Here is a 14,739-nt window from a genome sequence, read left to right as displayed (position 1 = left end):
AAGTCCTACCGAAGCGCCTGCAGCTGCTTTGTGTTGCTCTGACCTCCCATCTGTTGTGAACCAATTCTACACAACATGTGAACTTACTCTTGAGCTTGAAATACAAAGAAAGGAATCTCATTTTGTGGTGGTCTGTCACCACTTTACTTGCAGTACGGCAAACAATACTCTCACGTGTCATTCTGTAAAGGATGCAATAATGGTGTATTATGTGGAGGCTACCTTGTGGCATTATGAAAGCAGGATCCCGACGTGAAGAAACACAGGATTTAGAATGTGTGCCAACAAATGAGGATTTTAAAACAGCTTCTATTTTTGGAAACCTAATGTCACAGTGATGTGTCATTCTAGCCTGACGTGAATGATTACAGGTGGTGTCCTTACAGGTAACAACACAGGAACCTGAGGTCGTGTGTAGCACCACCTATGTGTCACTGCTTCTTACACAGTCAGTTTAATGGATGCTGTAGTTCTTAAACATGCTGCTTGCATGGTTTATGCACGATTGCTGTTTAACACAGACGTAGGGACAAATTTTACAGTGGGCAGGAGCAGATGAGGACTGCACTCAAAGTACTGTAAAACCAACTTCCAGGTTACCATCATGTTACACCCATTTTTGTTCTGCTTGCAAGAGAGGGAAATCATTACAGCAGGGAAGTTACACTCCTTTTCCATGCACCTAAACTAATCATTAAAATGTCTTCCACCAAAGAATGAAATTTGAGTTTAGTAAAGATCAGTTCAGTCAATTGCAACCAGACAATCTGACAATCTCAATGTCAGCATTTGCTAACTCCTGTAAAGAGTGTACTAAAGCAGTATCCTGTTTATGTTTGTGAACATATATTGTGAGAAAGGTGGAAACAATTCATCTGGTGGGGGAAAGGGGGGGAGGAAGTCCTGAAGTTGGAGGTGGAAAATGGAGGTAAGGTAAGCCTGAAAGAGAAGTTTCAAGTATGATTGCTGTTGGAAAAGGAAGGCAGGATAGCCCTGAACACTAGACCTTCCAGTGCCCGCCCACCCACCCGCCAACATCTTCAAGGAAAAGGCAAAGAGGTTAATTCATAAAGCTGTACAGCATAGGAACTGGTAATGCAGAGTGTCAGGGTACAAGAAACCTGTTGCATGACTTAGCTTTTGTTAGATGCTCTTCAACATACTGCAAAACCTTAGGGAAGGCATCTGAATCTCTATGATTTCTAATGAAGTTTATCCAGTCAACTTGAGGTGAAAGCAAACGTGGGGGTAGGTGGGGGTTAGCTCTCCGAGACAGAAGGGCCTTCAACTGTACATGCTGACTCCACACTGTGGGGATGGATGTGTTGGAGATGCAGAGATTATTCTGACAGCTACTGAGTTTACAGGGGATTAGGGAATTTTCTGCCCCAACAGTCTGTCAGAGATGGGAGTGTAGGATAATATCCAGAGCACTGATGGGCAATCTTTTTGAAGCAGACTGGTATTCTGGAGCAAGTCAAGATGGCAGCCTGCGGATCCTTCTGCCCCAAGTCAGAAGTAGAGCACTCTCAGAGCATCTTATATTCAGGACAGCACAAAGACTGTCACTGAATCCAGGGCGTGATCCTGATTTGTTCTGTACATGTTTTTATGTTAAACCAAGTGAACATGTCTAGTGTAGCACTATAAATTACCAGTAGATGGCATAATGATTCCACGCTACAACAAATTTATTAAAAAAAAAAAAAAAAAAAAAAACAAACACCTGCAAAATTGTTGTCATTCTGTTTAATTACAGTAAAGCTGCTTGTGAAGGAGGGAGCTCAGTAAAGGAGTTACTTGGCTATGGCCTTTCACAGTACCTTTATGCTGAAGTCTTCCATCTACCTTCAGTTTATGTATTCTCATAGATCTGCTTGCTTGGGTGGGCATTTTGATTTCTTCTTGTCTCTAATTAATTTATCTTTTTTTTTTTAAAAAAAAGGATGTAGGTATGAGTATTCTGATGCACATCTAATTCTTTTTATTCTTTGTATCAGCCAGGTCTGTGTCTTTGCTTCCACTGAACATTGTGAACCACCGTTGCTCATCTGGCGCCGTTACCTATAGTGGGAACTGACTCAGAGACTACAGTAAGATCAGAGGCAGATGGCTGAAGCTGCTCCCTGCGAGTCGGCTGAAAATCAACAGCTCTGCATATTGCTGTCTGAATCACACACAAAACACATTGTGGGCTGCTGCTGTCTGTGGTCCAGTGTACTAAAGTAAACCAGTATCTACAAAAGGATCATGTCCATTTTCAAAAGCAAATATTTAAATACTAGCCAAGGTGATATCAGATTTATAGAAAGAGAAGTTTTCAGAGCAATTGAACTGAAATGTTCAAAGGTGAATTAAATGTTTTGCTAGTTGTGAACTTATAAGCAAAAAATGTATATAGCAAGTTTTGCTAACATTTCAACTGTGGAAAGGATTCAGCACAAAAGTTCTGCCGCATTTTCTGTAACCTCCTTTTACCCCCAGGGGACAAAAAAACTCCCTTGCTACTTAAGAGCGTCCACCAGTATCCCAGACCACACAATTCTCTGTAAACTGCTATGATGCTCATGGATTTAGATGTTGCATTTGAAGAGCTCACAAGGGTTTAATGGGTCTCAACTGCTTTTTCGGTTTGTACGTGAAACTACAAGTGACAAGAATCTGGAGATACGGATTTCAGTGTTATCAGTGATGGCATTACATTAGTCTAGACCTCCTCTTTGTTCAACCCATTAGGGACTGTCAGCTGTTATCCATCTGGCTGACAGTTCTGTAGCATTAGTGACAGCTCATGAAGTTAACTCAAAAATGAGAATTTGCCTGTGAGCAGGGTAGGACTTTTAAGAAACTTGCCAGTTTCTACGTAGCTGTTACTCAGGGAGTGAATCCATCAGTGAAAAGACAGCTAGAAAACATGGAGATCATCCTTGATTGCACTTTCAGGAGGTTGATGGAATTGTTTGGTGGTTTCAATTGAACTAAAACTGTTGCTTGGCAGTTTTATGTGTCTTCTGATCAGGTATTCACTTGACACCAAGCTGCAGTCACAACTTTGCTAACAGCAAAATTCCTTCCAGAAAAAAACAGGTAGCATCTCCCAGATGATGTACTAAGAAAATGAGTAGTTGGTTATATTTTGATAAATTTATACCTGGACATTTTTATTTCTTTGTTTCCATTTGCACAACTTTTGTTCAGGGACTTGTTCTTTTTACCTAGAAGGCAAACGCCCACAGCATGATACCAAAACACACAAATAGCATTGTGCAATTCACTCGGATGAGATGCTGTTACAGTTAGTCTTAATCAAAGAAGGCAAAGGCAGTAATCAGCCAAATTAATTATTTTCTCAGATGTGTACACTTAAAAATATGGTAACCAATGTGTCTGTACGCAATAGAACTATTACTATGTAAAGAAGTTACACGGTGAGAGGAAAAGAGACTGTTTACAAAGGTTGCATGCCAAAACAGTTAATAGAAACTTTGCATATCTCTCTCTCTTTCTCTTTTTTTCTCTCTCTCTTTCTCTCTCTTTCTCTTTTTCTCTCTCTCTCTTTTTCTCTCTCAGTATATGCTTCTGCAATGAAAGCTGCACCCACCATCAGGATTTCTACACGATGGGATTCTCGCCAAGAGGCTATTTAAGTAACTTCCCAGTTTGTTAGAGGATGATACAGAGAGAGAAGCTTCTTGGTTTAAAGTAAAAGAACAAATGGGGTTTTCTTCTCTTTGGGTTCATGAGGATTTAAACCAAATAACTGTATTGCCTAGGTTATAAATTCTTTCTTTGAGGAAATCCTTGGAACTGGGAAGCATGACCATTCTATGTGGTCTGACAGCACCCTAATACAGTTCCTTGAGGATATTTAAAAAATAGGAGCATTTTTACACTAACTGTATATAAAAACTAGTAACATGGTGTGTCACTATGAAGATGATGTCTTTCTGTAGTGTGGTACAGGAAACAGTACCGTGTCTCTGGCTTTTAATATAAATCCTACTGCTTGGTGATTCTATTGGTAAGTACTCGCTTCATCAACAAAACCTGAAAAAAGCAGTGCTCAAAGTTACTCAATTCGGAGAAGCTACTTTCTATCACTATTCAGTTCTAGCATTCTTAGGTTTCCACCCCCAAAATCTGCTGGAGTTTCTTGCTTTTATGAGTTTATGTGACAGAAGAACCTCATCAATCATGTCTCCCTGGCTGTCTCCAGAGATGGCTCAAAAATACTGCCAGACACGTAATTCACAGTACCCCACTCACGGTGTGGCACATGCTTTCAAAATCGTGCCTAGTACGATATAATGTTTTCATTATCAGCTGATGACCGGGTTCATCACCTCTAATAGAATCGTGCTTAATAATTGATGCTTTCAACGTGTTCCGTAATTAACTTCGACATAAGTTAGAGAGGCAACAAGGAAGCAGGTGTAGCCACAATGTGCCAAGGGACACGTGCGAGGTGACAGAGCGTGCTGCACACAGGGGAAGGAGGGACAGGGCGGGGGGGCACAACGGGCCGCTCGGCTCCCCCCGTGCCCCCGCGGGGGGGCAGCTTCCCGCGCCCGGTGCTGCCAGCGCGCCCGCCTTGCCCGCCAGAAGCGAACCGCGGTGCTATGAACCACCGGCCCGAAGGTGGCGCTGCAGGCCTCGCTCTAATGACCAGCTCTTTTCCTTCTGTAAGCTCTTCTTGTCGCTTTTTCCTAGGAAGAGCTCGGCTACTCTTCGTGTGGTAACCATGGAGGTTTCACCCACAATGTCCCAACTACAAACGGATCCACCCGCCGCCGAGGCAGACGCAGCGGCTCCTAACGCGTTCCCTGCCCCGCCGGTCCGCGTTGGCGCAGCAACCGCCTCGCGCGTTACCCGCGCTCACAAGCCGAGCAGCGCAGCCGGCTCCCGCGCGTCCCTCGTCTGGGGACGCGGCAGCTCGTGCGCGGGGACAGACGCTCCCGCTGGCGCCCGCACACCGCGCCCCGTCTCCGCGCTGCCTCGGAGGCCACGAGCGCCCGGCCGCCAGCCCAGCGCCGCAGCGCGCCCACCGAGCCCCCCGCCTCCGGGCGCTGCCTCCCGCCGGGGCAGCGGCCCCAGCACCCCCGCCCCGCCCGGCCCCGCCCGCGGCGCGGTAGGACACCGGACGGAGCTGCGCGTGCGCCCGGCGCCCGCGCCCCCTCCGCCCGCCCGGCGCGCACGCGCGGCAGTCCCGTGGCCCCGCTCTCCGCGCGCGCCGCCGCCACTCAGAGCGCGGCGCGCGCTCGACGCGTGCGCGGAGGCGGCGGCGGCGGCGGCGGCGGTTCGCGATGGCGGCGCGGCGCGGGGCTGCCCCCCTGGCGCTGCTGTGGCTGTTCGCCGCGCCGCTGCTCGGTGGCGCCCGCGGCTCGGAGGCGGTCGGGGCAGCCGAGTCGCCGGGCGGCGCGGGCGCCGGGGAGCGGTTTAAGATCGAGGGCCGGGCCGTGGTGCCCGGGGTGAAGCCGCAAGACTGGATCGCGGGGGCCCGGGTGCTGGTGGACGGGGAGGAGCACGTCGGTTTCCTGAAGTGAGCGGCGGGCGGGGCGGGGGGCTCGGTCCCGGCGGGCAGGGGCCGCTGTCGCCCTGTGCCGCGGGTGCCGCTCGGGGACCCCGCCGCTGCCGCGCTTGGCGGCCCTCGGCGGCTGTAAGATGGCGGCCGGCAGCGGCCGAGCGGAGCTGCCGCCGGCGGGGTGGCGGCCCTGCCCCAGCCGGCGCCGCGCCCTGGTGGAGCCGGGCACCTCACGGGCGGCTCCGGCTTTACGGGTGCCCCGGCATCCCGCCTTGTAGGGCCGGGCCCGGCATGGGGCTGCGGTGCGGTAGGCACGGCCGTGCCCAGCCGCCTGCTGCCGTAACCGTAGTGAGGAATAGGGCGGCTGGCTTTTTAGCAATCAAAAAATCGGAGCTGAGTATTAATTATAGAAGTCAGGCAGGTTTGCGGTAAATTCTGGAGGATGGTGTTTGTGGGCGCAAATTCTGTCACTTCTTTAAGACCCTCTTCTTAGCAAGGAGTTTACGTGTTCTGGAGGGGTGTTTGTGTGTGGCAGAAAGCTGCAGCTCTCTATTGCAGTACCTGTGAAAAACTCCACTCTACCAGTGCAAGCCATTTCAGGGATATGGCCTTACTGCATCACACAAGATCGTGCATCTGCATCCTGCAGCTGTAGAGAATCACTTCAGCTTGTTCGGTCTCCGGGGGTGGTGGGTGCATTCCAATCAGCGAAGGATCTAGCCATGTTAAGACATAAAAAATGTGCTTAGAATTAAGAATTGAACTAATCTCATAGTTTCAGGAGTAGAAGCCAATTCTAAAATGCTCTCAATACAGCATTTTTAAAAGCATTGCTTTTAAAATCATGTACTAAAACGAGAAAGTTTATATAGAATTAAGATAATCTATCTCACGAGTACCAATCATTTTTAATTATTCCCTCTGCAGTAAAAGTTGAACTGAACTTTGGCTCTGGGAACTGTCAATAGGTTAACACAATAGATTTTACTCTGCAAAACTTGCAGAATCTTGTTAGTGTAGCACCTGATAAACCAGTATAACCAAGTTGTGGGAGCCTGACTTCACATTTAGGAGCTGATTTAATAAATACCATGAAGTTGATAAGTTTCCAAATGCTTGCTTGGAATTCAAGTTGTCTGAAATACGAGCAAATAGTCTTAGCTAAGAGCATACTGTATTTATGACAGTATAACCTAGATATCAGGCTCTGTTGATTACATAATTTGATACATCTATTTATAGTTTGATAAACTTATTTGTAGATGTTGCGCTACTATAAGCGTCGTATATATTAGCAAAAATACTTTCATGTTGGTTGGGAATTTTGGGGGGGATCATTTGTAATGAGCATTGTACTGAATGGCAGTATATTTTTGGTAATAACTTAAAAAAAAAACAGCTTTCTTAAATTAATAGTGGGATTTCAGGCTCAGTAGAAAGATCCTTTCAGTGTCAGATTTAAGTGTGTCTGGTATATCAGAAGAAATATTTGTCACCCATCTCTCAGGCAGGGTTTGATTATATATTACATGGATATCATTCCAGTTATCAAAAAGAGAATAGTTACTTGACATAGCAAAGTTGCTTTTTGAGTATCTCAAGTGTCATTCTCTTGTACAAGAATTTTTATAAACTATTATTTTCCCCACTGTAATAAAAATGGAACTCTTTTTTTTCTTCTAAAAAGGCAGTATTGGATACCGGTATATGAAGTGAGGATGTGCTTTGTCATATTAAAAATTCCTTAGAAAAAAATTATAGTTGTATTTATCAAAATAATACTGTAAAGAATGAAAAATTAAAAGGAAGTTCCTAGGGAAACATCTTTATAGTAGTTCTGACATAAGACAGTGTAAGCATTCTTCTGGGTGCAAATCATCACATAAAGTATTGGTGAAACCCCCTATGCAGCGCTGCTTATATGCTTCTGTCCTCATGATAGAAAGGTCCTTAAGTGATCTATGTCTCTGAGAGAGAGAGAACTTGTGTAGAGGGCATAAGGACAAAATCTGGTTTGAGGATTTACTTTTAAGAGGGTTCATTTATTTGTTTTCCTGATTCAAGTTTCTGATACATCAGGTTTAGTATTTCCCCTCCCCCTGCTTTGAACACCTTTTTTGTTTTAACTTTTGAGTCTTATTTTTAGGAGAGATTGTCTTTTGTATTAATTTTGAAAGAGTAGAGAACACTGAAGTTTTTCTTCTTGGAAACTTCTGGAAGCTTATAGCAGGAAAACTACAAGCTTCTTCTGTACTGTAATTTAGTGGCAAATGGAGCTGAATCTTTCAAGTACCCTTTTACAAATATCTTCATCAAATATTGAAGTTTCATATTTTAAAATACAAGCAATCTCTCTAAAATCCCTTCAGCGTATGTGTTTAGAGCTTTGGTTTCCTTATTGTTGTGATAGAGCTTTGCAGCCTGGGCTAGTCCTCAGTGGAGCACATAAAAGTAAAAATCTCTTGTTTACAATGAAGGCGCAAACCACAATTTTTGCGCGTTACAAGTTGTCTCCAGTATCTACCCGCACTATGCAAGATGCTCATTTTGGGTTTCTTCACTTCCAGTGGAAGTACTGAAGCAAACTTCATTGTATGTATTTTGGAAGGGAGAAGGAAGGTACACCTTCCTTGCTGATACTGTTGTCATTCAAATCCATGAAATCTAATAATTTTAAGTCTTTCTTAGGCTGTTAAATTATTCCTCCAGCAAGACAATAGCTTGAAGGCATGCGAAAATCTTTAATGTAACTGGTAGGTTTTGCTACTGTGGTGGCACACGTTGATGGCCTTAAGGGGCTTGATACTATGAGTGCTTTTGATCATCGTTGTTATATTAAGATTTATAATAGAAAATGATACCATTACAGTTTCTAATTTAAAAAAATATGCCGCTCCCTCTTGTGTTGTGGAGCATATTGAAATATAGTGGAACTTTCTGTTTTTTCAGGACCGATGGAAGTTTTGTGGTTCATGATGTACCTTCAGGATCTTATGTAGTGGAAGTTATATCTCCTGCTCATAAATTTGAGCCTGTGCGAGTTGACATAACTTCAAAAGGCAAAATGAGGTGAGCCTTTCCTGATTTGCTTCTGTATTGATCAATTAAGTATGCCTGGCAGCACAGTATAAGAAGCATTTGAACGGAACTGTAGAGCTGAAGTTCTATTTCAGACCATGTTTGAGCTTCTTTTAACACCACTTCTAGGGCCACATTCCTGCAAATCCAAAGTCTGATACCTTCTTTTCATATTTATGATGTTAAAGAAGAACAAATGGATAAAAAGAGCCCTTCTATTCGTTTATTTTGTTGTTTTCTTATGTAGCTATCCTGAGTTAAAATTAGACATAAATAAATAGGTTAACTGCTCTTTTACCAGTACTTCCTCCCCCACCTCCTTTTTATTTTCTTTTTTGGTAAATGTTCTGTCAAGACGTGGTACAATGAAACTCTAATTCATGCTGATTCTAAATTCTAAAGTGTTTCTGTTACACCTCTATAAGATACTCCTTACAATTACTGGCAAACACTACTAGTTGCCAGCCTGCAGTATTTCTGTAGCATTGTTAGCTTGGTATCTGAGGACTAGAGGTAACGAATTTGACTTTAGGTAACTTGCTGGGATATGTCTACCGAGCAAAGTACTATTAGGCTGGATATTTCTGCCAGTCAAATGGGTAGAAGCTATGAGGAATACAGCTGGGAGATGCATGAGTGTGTGTGTGTGTGATACACAGGGAAAATTTCAACTGGGCTTTCCTAAGGGATGTTCTGCCTTAAAAAAACCACTGTAATTCTTGAGGAAACAGCATGTTGATAACAGATGCATTTGGTAAGATCTACTTATCTCAAGTTTTGAAGAAAGTAGGTAATCATAGGAGAGAAAGACATTTTCTGAATGAATATTCAGTGAAAAATTCTGAAGTATTAAATGTTTTCTCTTGTAATGGCTGGAAGTTGTCCCTGGCATTGCACAAGGTATTCATAAATAATGAAAAAGTGAGTGACGAAGTTAGATGATAGTACCAATTAACTATCTAAATACTAGGCCCAAGTGAGGAATACTAGTGAAGAACTATGAAGAGACCTTATAGAGTAATAAAGACCGAGATTGAGCATTGATACATGCAAAGTAATGCACTTAGTGAAAAGGTAGTAGTAACTTCTGATATATAAATAAATGCTGCCCTGAGCAAAGTGTTTAAGCTACACTATGCTATTTAAAGCTGTACCTTTTTAAACATTGTAGCTTGCTTGTTATCAAGATGGGAAAAAATGTTTTGCAGAAGTCACATTTGAACAAATAGTTATGATATTTCTGATCTGCAGGTCTGTTCTTTGTACCAAGTTTTTCAACCTGCTTAATAGTTAGCTTGGAAAAAAGGTGAAGTATCATCTAATTCCAGAAAGTATGCTGCTGAGAGAAATAAGCTTTTGATAAGTGAAGCCAGGCTGACACTGCCCAGCAGATAGTTTTGTTGGTAGTCTATTATTGAAACTTTGTGTGGAATATTATTAAATAATCTTTATTTTTTGTTAAAGATTGTATTTGTATTTTTAATTACTTATATATTGCTCATTAGAGCAAGATACGTGAATTACATCAAACCTTCTGAAGTTGTCAGGCTGCCATATCCACTCCAGATGAAGTCTTCTGGACCTCCTTCATACTTTATAAAGAGAGAATCTTGGGGGTGGACAGATTTCCTCATGAACCCTATGGTATGTACAGGCAACACACAAAGGTTAAAAGTATGCTAAGGATTGAAATGTAGCTATTCTTCAGAATACCAAGAATTAAATAATTGAGAACGGATGTGCACACACTGCTTATTCTGAGAGGATTGTTTTATTTCTTTGTTTTTCACTGTGTTTTCCTATGACCTCTGCTGTGCCCTCTGGAGATAACCCATAGTCTGCTTCCTTTGACAACATGATGTTGTTCTAGTAGTATAGAGATCAACGTGTTGCAAGATTGTAATTATAATATAAATATAATACATAATTGTAATTATAATAGTGAAAGAGATATCAAGCATTATCTTTAATGGTCCAGCTTTGAAATCTGTTATTTAAAACATAATCACATTTCTTTCCTGTCAAGTGGATTACTGTTACTGGGTTACTGACTCACAATGCAGGAGTTGTAGAATTTGGCTGTTTGGCTAAAAGCTCTATGTCTGTCTAAAAATGCCTGTACTAACAAATAAGAACTGTAACAGTTTTTATTCATATATTAATTATATATATAATTATATATGTAAAATTATAAGTAACTGAAGAAGTATTTGCTGTTTTCTGTGTAGGTGATGATGATGGTTCTTCCATTACTGATATTTGTGCTTTTGCCTAAAGTTGTCAACACCAGTGATCCTGATATGAGACGGGTAAGTACATTCAATTGATACAGACAGACAGAGCAAAGATGATGAGATTTTAAGGTATAAAAAAGGAGTAAAAACAAAGCTGGACTTCTAAAAGAAGTCTTAATGGGCATCATTTATTCAGTTAATAGAGCGTTGCTGTTCTAACAATGAATTCTAAGATTCTCGAGTCATGAATTTGCTATTAAACAGCACAACACAGAATGAATTTGTTTGTCACAGCTTTGAAAGTAATACAGCATCAGTAGTGTTTTCCAGAATTTCTTTAGAGCGATAAACACAATTTCTGGCTTTTCTATAGATTTCCAGTGTATTTCTGTACTGTGTTTAAAACTTATAGTTTGTTTTTAGACATCATTTTATATGTCAATTGTGTTGTGTGATGTGGGGTTCTCTTGCCCATCAACCTAAACGATGTACTTTGCAAGACTGTTAAATCCAGATATCACGATAGTGTATATGATACTGAGTCTTAATGTAGTCATTAAATTATCTGATTTATTGTCCTTCCATCATGCAAAATGCCGAATAACAGAAGGCTAGGACAAAATGGAGACTCAAGGTGTTTGCTAAATCTTTTCTTATTTTTAGAAGCATTCCTTGTCTTGTCATGGGTGGCTGCTTTTTGAGGGTTTTGTTAACTTAAGCTCCTTTTCCTCTAAATGACCACTGTCTTCAGTAGTACTTTATAGGTGTCTGAGTATTTTTAATTTTTTTTTTTTAAGTAATACTTACGAAAAGCATATCAGAGCTCTGTAATGCTCTTTTGGCTTTAATTTTCATTAAAACTGAATACGAAGATGTGCTAGATATCTATGGTGTGTTCTTCAAACTGAGCTGAACTTTGAAAGTTGAATTTTTAAAAAATCCTTCCTTTTTTCACTGATCTGACTGCTTACAGACAGGCTGTTCTGGTGATTTAGTTCTTATTGGCTGACTGATACAACTTCTTAAGGAGGAATTCTAAGCTGAAAGAATTGCTTGTAATTTAAATTAAAGAGTAGGGGAAAGTAGTTTTTAAGAACTCTATTGCAATGGTGTTCTCTAGCTGGCCACGTATTAAATTCTTAAGTGTATATCCAACTGCAGTTTGCCTGTGGAGGTTATGTAGCTTGTGTTACATTTTTCAAGTTAGCTTGTTTTTTCTTTACAGAATCAGCACAGTACAGGTTTGTATAAAAGTTAATGTGCTTGATGTAGAAGCATTAAGTACAGATGTAGTATAGATTCAGTAGTAACAAAGGCTACCATAACAGCTGTTGCTTCATTTGTACCTTGAAAATAGGTAAAGCTGTATCATTCTGAATGGTTACTGGAAGAACAAGCTGACAATCCCACAATAAATTGGCAATTGCTATAAGTATTAACACATTGTGGATGTGCAGTTCAGCTGTTTGCATTAAAAGTACTTCAGGGTTGGTTTGTTTTAAACCATACTAATTCATCTCATAGAGCCATTACACTAAACTCTGAAGTTACATGAAGCTTAGCTGGATATATGCTGTCATTAAAATCCTTCCTTTCATGAAACAAAGAAAACTTAGCTGTTGTACGCTAATAGCTTGATGTTACAAAGTAGGTCAATAAAAATGTCTAATCCCTTCAAAAAACTTCAAAAATTTGAGAGGTTTAACAAAAATAATTTGAAAATACAAAGTATGTGAAATCTATGAGAACACAGACCTGAAAACCTAAACAAAAGCTTAAATTTTAAAATGGAGGAAAGAATGCTGAAAATAAGTAATGTTTTTTTGGGATTTTTTTTGAAAATTATTATATTCTTTTTTTATCAGGTGGTTGCCCTGTAAGACTGCTTAAGACATGGTTACCTTTTTCCATATGCCAATGCTTTTAGTTCTGGGGTTTTATGTTTCTGTGTGTAGCTGGGCATTTGGCTGTGGTTGCATAAAAATATGTAGCAATATGTACGTACCCTGGAAGACTACAAATAGTAAAACAATATTTGGGAAAATTTGACATCTTTCTGATACAATCTTTTAACTGATGCCATAGAAGCAGCCAGAATTTTTATGACCTATTAAGGTTATCTAATCTTTGCATGCAGGAAATGGAGCAGTCAATGAACATGCTGAACTCCAACCATGAGCTGCCAGATGTCTCTGAATTCATGACAAGACTTTTCTCTTCAAAATCTTCCAGCAAGTCTGGTAGTAGCAGCAGTAAAGCAGGGAAAAGTAGTTCTGGAAAAAGGAGGTAGTTAAGTCTTCCTCCTAACCCTGGGTTTGCACAACTGTTTGTTATGTGGTAGCATGTTTCTTTGTCTTGAAAGATCAAAAAGCCACTACTGTAAACTTCAATCAGGCACAAAATACAGTATGCTACAACTGTGGTGTGTAGCTTTTTTTAGTCTGTATAAGCTGTTTTGTACTTGACGGTAAGCAAAAGATGACATGTCTTCGATACTCTATCTGTATAAAGTTACTGATGATACTGAATTAACTATATTGTTCTGTAGAGAATTGTTATAAATTATATGATGTCCTAAACAGTAATGAATGTCTTAATCATAAGACAATGTGTAAAAAAAAATTTCAAAGATAATAGAAGTGGAATTCAGTCTTAAGATGGCTATATGTTTTATACTTGCTGTTGAGTTCTGAAGTGAACAAATCGTCCTTTCGAAACTGAGTTGTGGTTTTACTAAGTAATTTACTGTATCAGCTTGTCATGTGTTACATATAATTTTATTTTACATTTTTTTGCTGCCTATACACTTTAGTTCAAGGACTTTCCACTTTTTATTGCCGAGTTCTATTCTGATCTACTTTTGGGGGTACAGGGGGAAAGCAAAGTATCCTGCATCAGAAAGTCTTTTAAGCTCTTTAAAGTTAATTTTGAATCCAAAGTATTTATGTAACATGATGTTTATCTTGGATCTTACACTTTTGGTTCTTACTGTTATCTCTCTGCTGTGTGTTCATCTTACCAGTGGTTTGATTTGAAAAAAATACAGAATGAAATTTTTAAAATGAAAGAAAAAACCCTGAATGTATAGGAGGAGGGTAAATCCCACTCATCTTTTAAAGTATGTCTCAAAGGATATGGCTGTCTCTAGGTATGCTAAGTCACGGGCAAAACTTTGTTATTTGAGTGTGCCTGTGTCTGTATTTCAGTATCTTTTCAAGCTACCCAGTAACTTTAGAGAAAAGTTGAGAAAATCGATGGTTTTCCACTAGATGAACATTTGCAAATAAAACTTAAAGCAGTACCTGCCAAACCCCATTAGCAACTGCCTGTAAATTAATATTTGATTATGGTTTTTGTAGCGTAAATGCTGTTCTTTCCCGTTTCTACAATTCCTGAATTCTTAGGTAACAGTATCCATGCAGTATGGGTAATGTATATCTCATTCCAAAAATGGTATTTAACATTCAGCTAAAGTGGATCTGAAGCAAAATAAATTCTAATGCATTTATTTGTTCTGCCAAATACTTAGGAGGGCTATAAATTGTCTTAGAATACATACTTAGAAGTATACTGTGAAGCATAAAAGCTGCAGAAGAGAAAATATTCATTCATACGATTAAGTCAACTGGTAAGATGTTGCAGGAGAAATAAACCAATTTTTTTTTTTGGACAGTGAAAGATTTCAGTCTTTGCAAAGTAAGCTGCACATTTTTGGTCTGGTTTTTGTTTTGTATCCTAAGTAAAATATATCCAATAGAGACAAGAGCCTATTTGGATGCTCTTGCTGGAAGTATTTACTGAAATGGGTGTCATGTTGCCTTTGTAAAAAAGAAAGAAAACCAACCAAACCCAGAAAAAAACAAACACCCAAAAAACTCCTCAAAAACATAACAAAAAAATTAAACA

At 40.5% G+C, this 14,739-nt stretch overlaps 1 protein-coding gene across 1 annotated transcript; it reads left to right on the top strand.

The window, feature by feature from the left end:
* Positions 1-5,230: 5,230 nt before the first annotated feature.
* EMC7 (ER membrane protein complex subunit 7) lies at positions 5,231-14,737 on the top strand. Its single transcript, XM_080395903.1, has 5 exons — positions 5,231-5,539; positions 8,471-8,590; positions 10,105-10,243; positions 10,828-10,908; positions 12,971-14,737. The coding sequence occupies exons 1-5, from the start codon at positions 5,304-5,306 to the stop codon at positions 13,121-13,123; spliced, it is 729 nt and encodes a 242-aa protein (XP_080252029.1). The 5' UTR covers positions 5,231-5,303; the 3' UTR covers positions 13,124-14,737.
* The last annotated feature ends 2 nt before the right edge of the window (positions 14,738-14,739 follow it).

The sequence above is a fragment of the Falco punctatus genome (assembly GCF_963210335.1).
Source record: "Falco punctatus genome assembly, chromosome: 7".
Lineage (NCBI taxonomy): Eukaryota > Metazoa > Chordata > Aves > Falconiformes > Falconidae > Falco > Falco punctatus.
Note: the sequence above shows the minus strand (reverse complement) of the source record. Positions and strands in the feature narration are given on the sequence as shown.